The 14,780-nt window shown below is 36.5% G+C and overlaps 1 protein-coding gene across 2 annotated transcripts in view; it reads right to left on the reverse strand.

Moving 5' to 3' along the window:
• Positions 1 to 14,780, reverse strand: part of LOC306888434 (nectin 1b-like) — a 167,978-nt gene that overhangs the window by 93,292 nt on the left and 59,906 nt on the right. For both annotated transcript variants that reach the window (XM_079446734.1, XM_079446733.1), the window contains exons 2-5: positions 14,219 to 14,593; positions 12,109 to 12,408; positions 9,723 to 9,840; positions 2,754 to 2,905 (exon numbers count right to left, since the gene is read on the reverse strand). In XM_079446734.1, coding sequence (XP_079302860.1) covers positions 2,754 to 2,905; positions 9,723 to 9,840; positions 12,109 to 12,408; positions 14,219 to 14,593 — 945 coding nt within the window. The remainder of the gene's footprint in view (positions 1 to 2,753; positions 2,906 to 9,722; positions 9,841 to 12,108; positions 12,409 to 14,218; positions 14,594 to 14,780) is intronic.

Here is a 14,780-nt window from a genome sequence, read left to right on the forward strand (position 1 = left end):
AGAACAAATAAGGCTTTCAGTGCATGTTCTGCTGGTGACCTTTGGACAGCGAGGGGGAGAGAGGAGACTTGCAAGTTTATAAAAATTACGTTTTCTGAAGAGAAACTTCCTTCTGTACAGAAATGAGGGGACGTGAGCTCATATGGAAATGTTTCACAAATGGGATGTACTTAATAGCTCGATTGTTTCTCCTAAAGAAAAAAAAATATTCTTTTGATAAAGTTTCCCATATTTTTTCCTAAGAAAATGACTTAATCTCACAAGCATGTTCAGAAGAGATCCCATTCCATAAAATAGCAGACATCTCAAATGAACTGAAACTTTGTATCTATATGTATCTTTATACTTTGTATCTATATGTATCTTTATGCAATCTATATATCTTTAAATATTTGTATCTTAGCTACCTGTACACACATTAATTTTATACTTCTATTCTCTTAACCATGTAAAGCTTGATTTTTTCCCCCAAATGGAATAGTTTGGATAAACTAAACAAAACAAAAAAATTGCATATGTGTTTTTTGTTGAGTATCGTATTTGATACATTGTGATTTTTATGGCTCATATAGTATTATATAAAACAATATGAACATCATAATCACGGAAAACACACACACACACATAATTCTGATTCTGACAAAACAATACTTATCAAAAAAATAAAAATAATAATAATAATATTATTATGTTGTCTCTCTATATCCCCCAATGATATATCTTAGTAAGATGATGTTTAAATGCTTAGGTTTTATGATCAAAGTTCTGTAATTTTCATCATTGGGGGACAAAATATACTGTATATTGTGAACAATGCAATACAATGATAATGTTATGGATAATAAAGTAAACCTAAGTTGCCTCAGTCCAGTAAGTGTTCATCTTGAAATATTACTAACAATATAAAAGCGTTTGCTTATTTTTTAATGTAAACGCTTTTATATTGTTAGTAATATTTCAAGATCAGGTCGTGGGCGTTTTTATAATTATACTAAAAGATCTTTACTTGCTCAAATGAGACAAAAGGAGACTTGTGTGTAATATAAGAGATAAACTATAAAAAGAGCAATAAAATGTACTACTGCAAAGTACCAAAGTTCTGTAAACTCACATCGTGACCTACTGCTGAACTCTCACCATTTCCTGCACTGCCGATTTGAAAACGATCAACAGCATCTCTTCCAAAGCAGACGTGCTCTATACATATCAGCGGCGGAAATTTCCCCCCTGCGGAATATTTTCCTTCACCACTCCTCATTCGATATCAGCCATTCAGACTTCCATTAATGCATTGCCTGTGCCTGCGGAGCGTATCATCAAAACCTGCCACGGAATGAGATGACATCACCGCATCCGCAAAACACATCACCAGAAACTCCAGCTGAGACGAGGAAGGTCTGAAAGTTTACACGCAAACACACCCACGCACACAAATAAACGCAATGACGGAGAAAAGCCAAGCCGTCGACTTCAGCATGCAAAGCTATGCATGTTAGAAGCTCCCCATTGAAGCACGTACAAGCTATTATCAGAACAAAACTGCAGAAGCCTCCTCTCTCTTCAAATATTGGACCAATTTTGAGGTTCTGCTCGGCAATCTAGAGCAGCATCGCCTCCTTTCATTATCGTCTTTTGTTCTTAATGTATTGCAATGACTGAAGAGCGAACTACAATTAGTGAAGGCAGAGGAACGGCTCCGGTTTTGCTCTGTTTTCATTTGTAGTTCTTGTTTTCACCCAAGTAAAGGCGGAGAAGACGGAGAAGATGTGGGAGGCGAAAATAGCTAGGAGAAATGTGAGTTTGTTGCAAAGTGCTTGTGATCAGTACTAAAGAGGCAACAAAACTGTGATGTTATTTTGGGGGAAAATAACAGAGTGCTTCATTCTGTATCTCAGCATCTGTCTGTGTGTGTGTGTGTGTGTGAGAGTATTGTGGCTGCTGGCAGCATAGCCTGATGTGTGATGTGACTGTGAGAAATTAAAGAAAAGGAAATGACAGCAATTTCTTCTTCTTCACTGTCAGGTCGAGCAAAAAGTATTTTGACACTAAAGCCACACGTCAAATGTTTGAATGCCATTTGCCTTAGATAATAAATTTACAAATCAAATAGCAGTTATTCTAAAAACAGCACAAATACACTTTCTTTTTTAATCACAAGGATTAAAATTGAATTAAAATAACTTTCTGGTTGTCAATCAACTGTGGATTAAGAGACAGGCAAATGCATTTTTATTTGGACTGCCAAAGGAACATTACATTGGAATTAAATCAATCTTATATAGTGAAGAAATTAATTAAATATAAGCCAATTTTGTTTTATTGCTTTTTTTTAATTTACTGTAATTTATTTTGTTGACAGCCCTGGTTGTAATAATAATAATAATAATAATAATGAATATACCGTTATAAAATAATAATAATAATAATAATGAATATACCTTCCTGGAGAAAAACAACGAACAAAAAAGTTTGTTTATATATTGACTGATTTATTTGTAATTGATTTATTCTTCAGTGATCATCAGTGCTCCATTGCATCAAAAAGTTCAAAACTCCCTTGGCTTAAGTGTTCGAATACTTTTTGTAGCCACTGTTTCTGTGTGTTTGATCAAGAGTGTTCAAGGAGATTGTAAATGAGCTTGTAAAATTCCAACAAAACTCACATTTCTGGAGCTACAATCACCTGGGCCCAAGCTAAAGCTTTTCCAGCACCAACACACACTTGATAACTCAGGTAAGCATCCATAACTTACCCGTCACGTTGACCTCTACCAGTCCAGAGCGTGTGCCGATGCTATTGGTGGCGTCGCAAACATACGTCCCTCCGAACTCATAGGTCACCGGGCCTTTGAAGAACAGGGTGTTGTTCTTGATTTCAATATTGTTGGGAAGCGATCCATTCAACCTGAGAAAAACAGACAGATAATATTATTTAGCTGACTTGTATGGAAACAGAGTTGGCTGGGAAACGACACCAACTCACATCGGGTAAGACTGGGATGGTCGGGTTATATCAGTGGATCAACAGTTACTATGAGGACAGATGCAATCTTCTTTGTTAAAACAAACATACCAAGCATACCAAGAACTGCACATCTCAAACCGGCAGACATGAAGGGTGGTACTATAAAATGACTGAACGGGTCCTTACAGGCCTGAAAGTTGCCCCAGGAAAGAGGGAGTAATTTAAAATGGTGAAAACAAACAAAGACAAAAAGCAGAGATGTCACATGTGGAAACAAGTCAGCGAGTTTTGCTGCCATTCTTTCCGTTCTGGGCTGTTGCACCTGACGCTGGATCCCGCGTGGCCAAGACAAACCGATCAATAAAAATATGGAGTCTGACTTGCAATGTGGCTACCCTTAAGACTTTAACTGTAGTGTCCTAATTCTGGACTCTTCAACTGCCCCAAGGGTCTAGACCTGCCCCGTTCTTCTTCTAAAGCTCGACAGAGGTCACAATCTCTGGCAGATGTTCTTGTGGCAGATGTTCTCTTTGCCTCTTATCAGAGATCAATAGAACGATGCCTCCCCAGGCACCAGACACCTTCAGATCATCTTGTTCCCACTTAAGTTTCTTCCTTCCATCTCAGTGACACCCGATGTCTTTCAGGGTCTAGTTGACTGGTGGTGTCCTTTCTAAGTACCTTTCAAACCTTCTAACGGTAGTGTTCTCAAAGCAAGAGATACGAAACAATCGATCCACTAGTGCAATAAGGCATCCAAACAATGAAACGGACCATTTATTCAGGTCAACAAAAGGGTGAGAGCAGAAAGCACGGCACAAATTAGGTCAAGTCTCAGTTAGAGCAGAACAGAACACGCATAAACATTGTGTACTATAAGATGAATTACAAAAAGCACAGTTCTGATCTTATTTGGGTGAGCCTCATCCGAAGTTGTTCATATTTTACACAACTGTGAATGAACATTAATTGAATTCTATATTAATGTGGCATAAACATTGATATTACCAAATATTTCCAAACTTGATTGTTTGATTGCACCTTTATGCTTTCTGTTTTAATATTGCCATAGGAAATACTGACAATGTATTAAAGTGTCTGCAAATATATCATAAAATGAAATCATTGGTTTAAGGATGTCCAAATATATGAACAACCATGGGTAATAATTCTAAAACTGAACTGTCTAATTCTTAAGTAAACGATGTTGATGTTATGCTAATGAACTATAGTATATGGGGTGGTGGTGGCGCAGAGGATAAGACACATGCCTTTGGTGTGAGAGACCCGGGTTCGAATCCACTGTGAGACACCAATGTGTCCCTGAGCAAGACACTTATCCCCTAGTTGCTCCAGAGGCGTGCGACCTCTGACATATATAGCAATTGTAAGTCGCTTTAGATAAAAGCATCAGCTAAACGAATAAATGTAAATGTACTTGGTTGATGAATCGTTAGTTGTGATTATTAGTATTAACACATTACATTATTATACATTGGTGTCTTTTATCACTATGCTGTTGTCAGTGTTTCATAAAAGCAAAGCCCCTTAACCACTACAGTGATTTTACCATGGTTAAAGGTATGATGCAAAGCAAAGCAATGACTACTAAAAGTTCAATTACAAAATGTATAACCCTCACTAACACACACCACTACGTCTATTCTCAGACAATTTCACGCAAAGCAACTCCTAGCTTAGGTTGCATTGTTTTTCAAATGCTTTTTTGTCTTTAAACAGAAGTCATCTGTTTTCTACTCTTGTTGTAATATTCATAACCCATTTGAGGACAAGGCCTGCGAGACAGATTTCAGCCGAAAAATGCAGAAGGTATAATGCACTTCCCTAAATGCTAACTGCTGCAAAGCAATCTGATAAGATCCAGCAGACGGAAGACGGGAGGAGAGATAGATAAGGAAATATGTCACAATGAGCTGTCTGAAGATAAACTCTGAGTGTGAGTGTTTATGACTGTTCTGCTCACTTTATGATATATTTATAGTAAGAATCTCTCGGGCATATTTTGATAGCTGGGAAATTAACGCAAATCTAAAACTGATAGTGTGCGTAGGTGTGTGAGAGAGAATGTGTGAGAGTAGTCTCATCACATTTCAAAGTGAAATCTGAAATAGAAATTATATTTTGTGTAGTCATGCTTAGCCATACTTTTGAGCATCAGTATAAAGAATGGCCCAAGAATCACCCACTTAGGAAAAGACTGTCTGGAAGACGCGTAAAGCGATCAGTCGCAGTTCACAGTTTCATTACAGGAAAGTTAATCTTAAATAGTTGCAAAATAGTTGCAAAAAGCCAGCCAATCAGATCAGAGCTTCCCAGATCAAAAAAGCGCTCTCCAATTTTGTGCAATACACAGCAAGCGGTTACTGAGCAGACTGTGGCTGCTTTATGGCTGAAACTAAAGTTTGTGTGAAATGGAAATTGCGGCTGAATTTACTTGACGCAAAGATTCAATGATCTTAAACTATTATAACATATTTTAGAATGAAATGGAAAATTTCACTGAGAATATTTAATTCAATTGGATGTGAAGTTGAGTCAACTTTACAGTATTTTACTGTATTCCTGAATGAAATTGAACACTGAATGAGATAAAACAGAGGGCGGGGCTTGGTTTTAGTGCACCTGCTTGCCATCTTTAACTTATAGCAAACTGACTGGTTGGAGGGGAGTGATTAAGAATGTTCTGCCCAATCAAAGATGAAATGCTACTTGATTAAAGATTACAAAAACAAACAAAAACATTTTCCTGTGAATTTACTTGCACATATTAATTGTTCACCACAAGACTAGGAATGTGCGTTATCAAAATCACTTTCTTGTACTTTCTTAAATAACTTTCTTGTAACCTTATATACAGAGAAAATTATTTGTAGGTTGACAGAAAACGTAAACACTGTGGCACTTTCAAATCATTGCTTTGTTTGTTTAAGAATCCAACCAGGCTGACATAGCAACAGCGGCTCAACCCAATAGTGTGGGTTTAGGGAAGTCTATGCATTTTATCGACCAGCAGCAGATCATGGAAGTGTTTGGGAAACCTGTAAAAAAAATTGTTTAACTTCATTTGGTGAAGCTAGTGGTGCAGAAATTACACACTTCGACACAGACTCTGTGTTCTTCCCAATGCAATTATCTGTGCATTTTCAGAAGGGCATTTGTGTAACATTCATGCATAATGTAAAATATTCAGCTTTTATACCATGTAACAGACTTCCGCACATTTGTAATTGAACTGCAGCTAGTGCTTGTGTGTATATCCATAGTTGCTCTGTATTGAAATGTTCTGCAACAGTGTGGTGATGACCTCCAGTGTAGTGCCCAGGGGACCCTTCAGAACACATTTGGTGTCCGCTCTCCACTGCTGCTGTGGCCGTCCCCTCTTATCTGTCACACCAGCGCCCATGTCTTTCCCCATCACTGTCTTCTCTTTCTCCTCACTCTGTAATCACACCATTCTCCTCTATCTTACCTTATTCTCCCATTGTTTATCCTCACGCTTTTCAAGCAACTCCCACTGTTTGAATGAGATAAATATTCTTGCTATTTTTAGGGGTGCTTGCATATTTCTTTTATCTGCTTTTCAAAGTGAGTTGAGTCATCAGTGTTAGTGTGCATATTTGTGTTCACTATACAGTGTTATTTTTGTAACACTGATCCTATTCATTCATCATTGATACTTTTATAGCTTTTATTAATATATATATATTTTTTCTTTTTTATTACAACAATAGAGTGTCTTTAAAAACCCTTCTTCCTTCCGCCATGGATTCAAATCTCACGTTGACAGTTTAACAGTTGAGCCAAAGCCACCGTTATTAATTCAAAAATGTCCCTTTACAACTAGTAATGAAAGAATGTTGAGTTGCTTTATTGAAAACGTATCATATTACTGTATATAGCTCACTGTATTATGTAGCGTATTATGAGAGAGAGATGGACTGAACGAGCGTGATTACCTGCATCTGATACAACATTCATTCTTCAGCTCAACCTCATATTCACAATAAAACATTAGATTGAATGTCGGCCAAGGAAAACAATATCTTTGTCATACTATCCTTTCAATTTTATGGTGATTTCCGATGACAGTGCTGCTCATTGCATTTGTTGGCTGCATCTTACAAGGTATGTTGAAAGTAAAAAATAACTTCCTAGTTTACAACTCTGTTTCAGTCTCTTTCAATATAAAAGTCTTTACTGCTGACTTACTCGTAAAAACAGCCTCTTGTCGCCATCTAATGGTGTAAAACTAAAATCACTGTCACAAACACATGAATACTATAATTAGTACTATTATTCATATTAAATATTATTTATTAAATAATAATATTTAACATACAACAACAATAGCCATCATTGCTTTCATTTTCTTGTACCTCGCCTTTCCCCTTCTCAATCCCCATTTTATCCCTTTCCTTTTCTTCTCTTTGATTCTACTTCCAGTCTCAGCATACCAATTACTAATAAAAAATGCCTCAAGAAGACCTAAGCACCATCCATGAGTCCCTCTTCACAAAGTTGGCTGCTGTATATGTGTCCTTTGATACCCTGAATAGCCCAGAATGCTCAGTGCTTTCCTCTCTCTCTCTTGTCCTTTCTCATTAAAACTCACCCCAGTCCACAGAGTCAGTGCACCCTGAGCATTGCCAGCTATTAATCCACCACAGCTGAAGTCCGGTGACATGTTTTCCTTTCCCAGCTTTCGCTGCCTAATTACTGAACAAATTGCCACATTTATCTCTCCGTTTTTTCTGCATAATTCCTCCATTTTTAACTGTAACACAACCTGAACATCCACTGTGTCAAATGTTGTTGGTGGTGTTTGGTATTGCTCACATTTACATACACATGCGTTCATGGGAATTTGCTAGGTGATGAATGACGGGATATTTCGCCGTGCTAATTGGCATATAAGTGTGGCACAAGCGGCAATGCTGTGGCACTGAATTATAATGGTGCACAAGGGAGTTCAAGCAGAAGGTTACATGGGTCATCTTACAGAGTGGACCTGACCCAGGGGCTGGGAAACAATCTGGAATAACACATTAAAAACTTTATCAGCTTGTCTCATGAATATTAATTAGGTGATGTAACAAGTGACAGGCTGATAGGTCAGGCCAATTAATCGGCATCAGCTTGCCATGTTCACTTGGCCCAAGTGTGTAAGCTCTAAAATCTGCCATCTATCCATCCATCCATCCATCCCTCTGTCTGTCTGTCTGTCTATCTATCCATCCATCTGAAAAAAAAGGTTAATATAAGCTTTTTCAGCATGTCACTAAATTGTAGTATGCATTATGTATTATTGTACTCATGATTACTGCTATTTTATTATTATTATTATTGAGGAACACATTTTTTCCAAACCACACATCCAGTACTAAACTCTCAAAAGACACACACAAAACTTCACAAATACAAATTTGTAATTTGTAAAAAAAAAAAAAAAGTGCTATAGTAAAGAAAAAAAAAAAAAAAAAAAAAAAAATTTGTGTGTGGGGGTGTATAATAATTAATACAAGTTAAAATGATTAATGAGTAATGGTTTCCACGCCCTTGACCTCACATAAACACCGGCATTGTTCACAGAAAGGTTTATAAAACAGACCTGAGACTGTCTTGTCAACATATTAATTTGGTAGGCAAAGCAATGATGTCATTTTTTGCCAACATGCTTTGCATCCAAACCCGTAGCACCAGTAACTCGACAACAATACCCATGAGAAGACTCATACTGACAAACAAGACTCGGTCTCACTGTATATCTCATTCACTGTTCTTTCAAACCGGTATATTGGTAAGGTAAACATTCAGAAGTACACAAAGCATTGCTTATTTTCTCATGTTTGATCTTGTTTGAAGGGTTATCAATGGCTCCGTGAGTTCTGAATAGAGCCATTGTAAATGGCTTTACTTATCTTGATTGAGTGCTAACCACCAATGACTGAAGAAGTAGTTTACGGAAGGAAATTACCTCTTATCATTCATTACATATCTATGCTGTCATGTAGTATTACAGGAGAACTCTTCAAACATCAGTCATCTTTTATTTAGTTTAATGATGCCGACACACAACCAGTCAAACATTTGGACACACTGAGCCTCATGATCTTAAAAACCTTTTGATCTAAAGGCTTACGAGGAAATGCTTGACATTAGTTTTTTTTTTTTTTGAAAAATATAAATTATGCATTTCTTAAAAAAATATAAAATTAAATAAAAAAATAAAATTGTGTTTTTTTTAAAGGATGGATTAGATAGTAAAGGAAAATATCTATCTATCTATCTATCTATCTATCTATCTATCTATCTATCTATCTATCTATCTATCTATCTATCTATCTATCTATCTATCTATCTATCTATCTATCTATCTATCTATCTATTTGTTTGTTCATTCACTCGTTAATTTAGTTGTCCGTTCATTTCTTTCTTTCAATTGTTCTGAAGACTCTACTATTATTTTAAAATATGTTAAAAGTAATAAAAATGAGTAGGTGTGTGCAAACCTTTGACTGGTAGCATAAATATTTGATAGTAATGTGTAATTTTTTTCTTTTAAATTTGCAAGAACTGTTTCTTTTGTTACTTGCAAACAAACCAGTTGGCTTTTTATTCTTCCTCTTTATGTATTTTACTCAAATATATTACTCATTCATCTTGTTATATTGATAAGCCAAGGCAACAAAGTGATTATTCATAATGTGGATTAGTAGGTCAAGCAACAATAACTCACAGTTTCCACTGGTAGACGGTGACGGCTGGGTTGGCGTCTGCATTGCACGTTAGCTTTACATCTTGACGATTCAGATACCAGTTCCCGTCGAATCCCTCGATTTTTACCTCTGGCTCATCTATATAAAAGCACAAAAAAAAGGCAGGAGCTCAGACAGCTCTTCTGGGTCACATGACTTGATGATGGGTGCTTGTCATGATACTGATTAATGGTCTGGGCTCATAGCTAAAAGGTCAAGAGTTTATTTCTTAAGCAATTGGGAGGACAGCCAACAAGTGAAGGGTTACTGAGACTACAACCACCACTGTGCCCTTTAGCTACCCACTTAGCCGCAAGCTGCTCCAGGGCAACTATTCTAGAAATTGGCCTAATTGGATAAGAACCTCAGCTAAATGCCAAATTTCAATTCATTACAGCACAATTTTTCTATTAATGACGATATTAAAATGCATTGCATACTTGATGGTACCGGTCAGTAATTTCTATGTCTCTTCAGATTTATTCTTAATTGCTTTCATGAGCATGTATAAGGCCGAGCAAATTCAATTTGGAAATGTTATACCAAAGGGTAACTTGATTAACAAAACACTCAAAGTAAATCAAGAATCAGGACGAGTGATTCTCTGTGAACTTACTGCTGGACTTTCACACAAACAACCGCACCGCAAGAACAATGCATTCTATAGCGTAGCGTGGGAGAATGGGTGGATTTCCTCTATCAGTGTGCTGTATGGGGGCTGCTATACTGCTCTAAACTGCCCTGAACAATAGCTGATAACAACAGCGGCTGAGACAGGCCAGTGACACATCTCTTCCTGCTCTGAACCTCCTCCGCAGGACTTGCGTAACAGTAAAGTATTAATGCTAACATCTTATTACCAAGCACACATACATTTTTTATGTATTGTTTAGGCATTATTTGACATTCCAGTAGGGTTTTATATAAATATGTCAGTAATCAGACAAGTCAGATGGATCGTTACATCATTTAAAACAGTTGAATTAAATCTGATCTTTGAGAAAACTGGATAACATACACTTATGCAATTATGTGATGTATAATATGTGACCCTGGACCACAAAACCAGTCTTGAGTCGCTGGGGTATATTTGTAGCAATAGCCAAAAATACATTGCATGGGTCAAAATGATTGATTTTTCTTTTATGCCAAAAATCATTAGGACATTAAGTACAGATCATGCTCCTTGAAGATATTTTGTAAATTTCTTACTGTAAATATATCAAAACTTAATTTTTGATATGTCATATACATTGCTAAGAACTTTAAAGGCGATTTTCTCAATATTTAGATTTCTTCTTTTTTTTTTTTGCACCCTCAGATTCCAGATTATTTAAATAGTTGTATCTCGGCCAAATATTGTCCTATCCTAATAAACCATATATCAATGGAAAGCTTATTTATACAGTAATGTATAAATCTCATTTAAAAAAAATTGACAGTTAAGACTGGTTTTGTGGTCCAGGGTCACATATGTGATGTATATTATAAAGGCTACACTACTGATCAATTTTTTTCACGTTTTTGAAATATATATATAAAACAAATAAATAAAAAATAATAATATACATATACTATTTTAAACTGTTTTCTATTTTAGTAATACTAATTTATTCCTGTGATAGCAAAGCTGAATTGAATTTTTTTAGCAGTCTTCAGTCTGACACACCATAAATTATTATACTGATTTGGTGCTCAATTATAAATCATGGTTCTTATTATTATCAATGTTGGAAACAGTTTTTGCTGCATGCTACATTTTTTCAGGATTCTTGATGAATAGAAATCCTAATGATAGTATTCTAATGAATAGAAAGTTAAATAAACAGCCTTTATTTAAAAAAATATATATAATAATAATATTTTGTACCATTATAAATGCCCTTTCTGTCACTTTTGATCAATTTAATGCATCCCTGATGAATACAAGTTATGATTTATTCACTATTAAATAGTAAACAGCAAAAACTGATTTCAACATTGATAATAATAAGAAATGTTTCTTGAGCAGTAACACAATATTATAATGATTTCTCAAGAATCATGTGACACATAATACTGGAATAATGATGCTGAAAATTCAGCTTTGCATCACAGGCATAAATTAAATTTTAAAATATATTGAAACAAAGCAGTTTTTTTGTAATTGTATTAATTTTTCAATTTTTTTTTTGCTGTTTTTACTGTATTTTTAATCAAGTAAATGCAGTCTTGGTGAGCAGAAATGACTTAATTCAAAAACATTTGAAAAAAAAGAATTATCCCAAACTTTTGACTGGTAGTATATTTTATACATGTCTATTAATAACATAATTTATTGTGTTCCTGCAGAAATTTGAAAGATATGAAGAAAAACATTGTTCTTACACTGAACGTTGAGTATGACGCTGTCTGTAAAGCGTTCTGCACGGTAGGTGACGATGCAGGTGAGCTTCTGACGATGGGTCTCACGGCTGGGCAACACGATGTAGTTGCTGCGTACGGTCACGGTGCCATTCGGATTGCGCGTTTCCTGAAACGTGGCTTCGCCCTTCAGAGTGGTGTCCCATTTGATAACGCTGGGAGGCTTGCCGTTAGCCGACATGCAGGTGGCCACGGGCATCTTGCGTTTTGGTGTCCTTGCCACGATGGTGGGTGAAGTCAAGCTCATCTTAGTCACTGGCCGTGCTGTAAGAAAGAAGTAAACAATAAAAAACAAGAAAAGAAACACTGTAAGATACTAAAGAAATGTGTGAACAGAGGTGCCCTTGATCCAGTGCCTCTAACGCTAATCTCGGCGTTCTGAAAAGTAGTTTTTTCCCCGTCAGTATAAATCAAGCAGTTCACTAATTTATTTTTCCCCTACCCTGTGTTCAAAGCGAAAGCATCAGTCAAGCACTCAAACAGATGTAGAAACCACTCGTTTCTCGCGGTGCCCAAAGTCATCCAATCTTGATCCTTTATGGGCTGCCAATTAGCAATTAACAGGCCCGCATCAAAAGAGAAGATGTGTGTTTATGTGAGTGCGTGTCAAAGAGTGCTGATAGCAGGACTGAGGTTTGTGGCGAGGGTTGATATGACATGAAGAGGCTCTTTGAAAGCACTGAGCTGGTTATCTCCATTCAGGTTGCTCACTCTTACAGCAGTGCCAGCGTTCTCAGAGGACGCATGTGAACGTGATATACAAAATGGGCTTGGGAGTTAACAAGCAACACTAATAAAAAAAACTGTACTTGAGCCAAGCAGCTCCCTTTGTTGGCGTAATGGAAAACATATCAACACTTCATTTCTAATTAGATCTGCAATCAGTGGGAGCATAACCCACCTCTATAACAAGATACTGAGGAGGAAAACTTTTATTGATGTCTGTTTAGGACATTTATTAAAGTTCACCCAACAACAGAGACTTTTTTGCAAGACTTAAGACTTAAATTTAGGCAGAATGTCAGAGAATCTTTTTTTTCAGCTCAGACATTCTGCTTAACCTCTGATTTTGTGTGTCAAGGAAAATAATACAAAGTTGGATTCTTTTGATAAAATGATAGCTCATCTTCACCTGTGTGTGTAGCTTTTGACAAGAACGTGTATGAATGCATTATATCTGCAGGTCGAGGCTGAGATGCAGCTCTTTCTGTTGTGGTGAACACTGATCAATACATTTCGAGCGTAGTGAAGGTTTTAACCAAGCACATTACAGACCCGGAGCGGTCAAGGACAAAGATGATTTTTTCTGAAGGGCTTACAGGTTTATGAATAAAATATTGCTGAAACAACATCCATTTACACCTTACTACCTGCTAACCATGATGACACCTTTAATCAAAAATATCTCACCATGTCAGTGCTAAGAGTGTGGAGAATATTCAAGAAAATGACACCTACTTCTGTGCTGTCCATACGTGCTGCGTGCAAATCAGTCTGAAAATGGCACTGAATGTGAATGTTTGTATAAAACATTCACAAAACAATTATAGTGAAAACTATCACATTTCATGTGAATTCACTTCAAATTGTTTGTAAAGTCATTCTTGCATTAAAAAGAGGATTTCTGTGTAAATCATAAATATAAAAGTATTAACACAAACTGCAGCATTTTATAAAAGCAGTGTTTATGCACAATTTTGTAAACTGTTCGTAGAACATTCATTCAAAGAGTTAGTTTTTTTTGTAAAACTCTTTGTAAAAAAATATTACTGTTTTATTTTTATTTTTTTGTATCATTGTACCATGTAATGTGAATAACTGCATGCATAGCTATTCTTACATACATTTTAGTGTGGGATATAAATGTTTTTGAACAAATGACACAATTTGTTCTACTTGTTATTTGTGAATGAGGGCCACTGTCACATTAATGTGACAATGTCAGAATTATTTTATGAATGACAGACAAATTAATTCTGTTCATGTTTCATGAATGAGGGCCATTGATGATCTGTTTGTGAATGTGCTCTTTTCACAGGAGAACAGCAGTATAAATGTAGCGTGGTAGTCTTACCAAAGACGGTGAGGTTGACCATATTCTCCCTGTTGCCTGCTGGGAAGGTGGTGTACTCGCAGATGTAGGCCGCCTCATCAGAGAGCCGTAGTTTGCTGAACACAATGGTGGTATCCTCAAGAGAAGAAGGGGTCCTCTGGCGCACAGAAGGGTGCTTGAAGCTCACACGCTCTTTGAAAGGGGCCAGCACTGATACTCCCAAGGCTGGGTTAGCGGTGGCGACGTTTTGTTTGGTGCCATTTATCAGCTTTTGCCAGGTGACCTGAGAGATCTTCACTGGTGGCTTACCGTTGATGAAGACACATCGCAGCTCGACCGTATCATCCACAAATCCGGATTTACTGGGGTCCGTCTGCACCGACTGCCCGTTCCCTGCTGCAGAAAGACAAGAAGAAGGACATTACAAACAAGTCAACCAATCCATGCTGAGAATGATTGTTAATGCACTAAATGTATCAATACTTTGGTAATTTAGAAAAATTGTCTTTAAAATAGTTAACACAAAAATTAAAATGCCAATTAAAATTAAAATGCCATCAGTATTTACTCACCCTCAAAAACT

The sequence above is a fragment of the Barbus barbus genome (assembly GCF_936440315.1).
Source record: "Barbus barbus genome assembly, chromosome: 22".
NCBI lineage: Eukaryota > Metazoa > Chordata > Actinopteri > Cypriniformes > Cyprinidae > Barbus > Barbus barbus.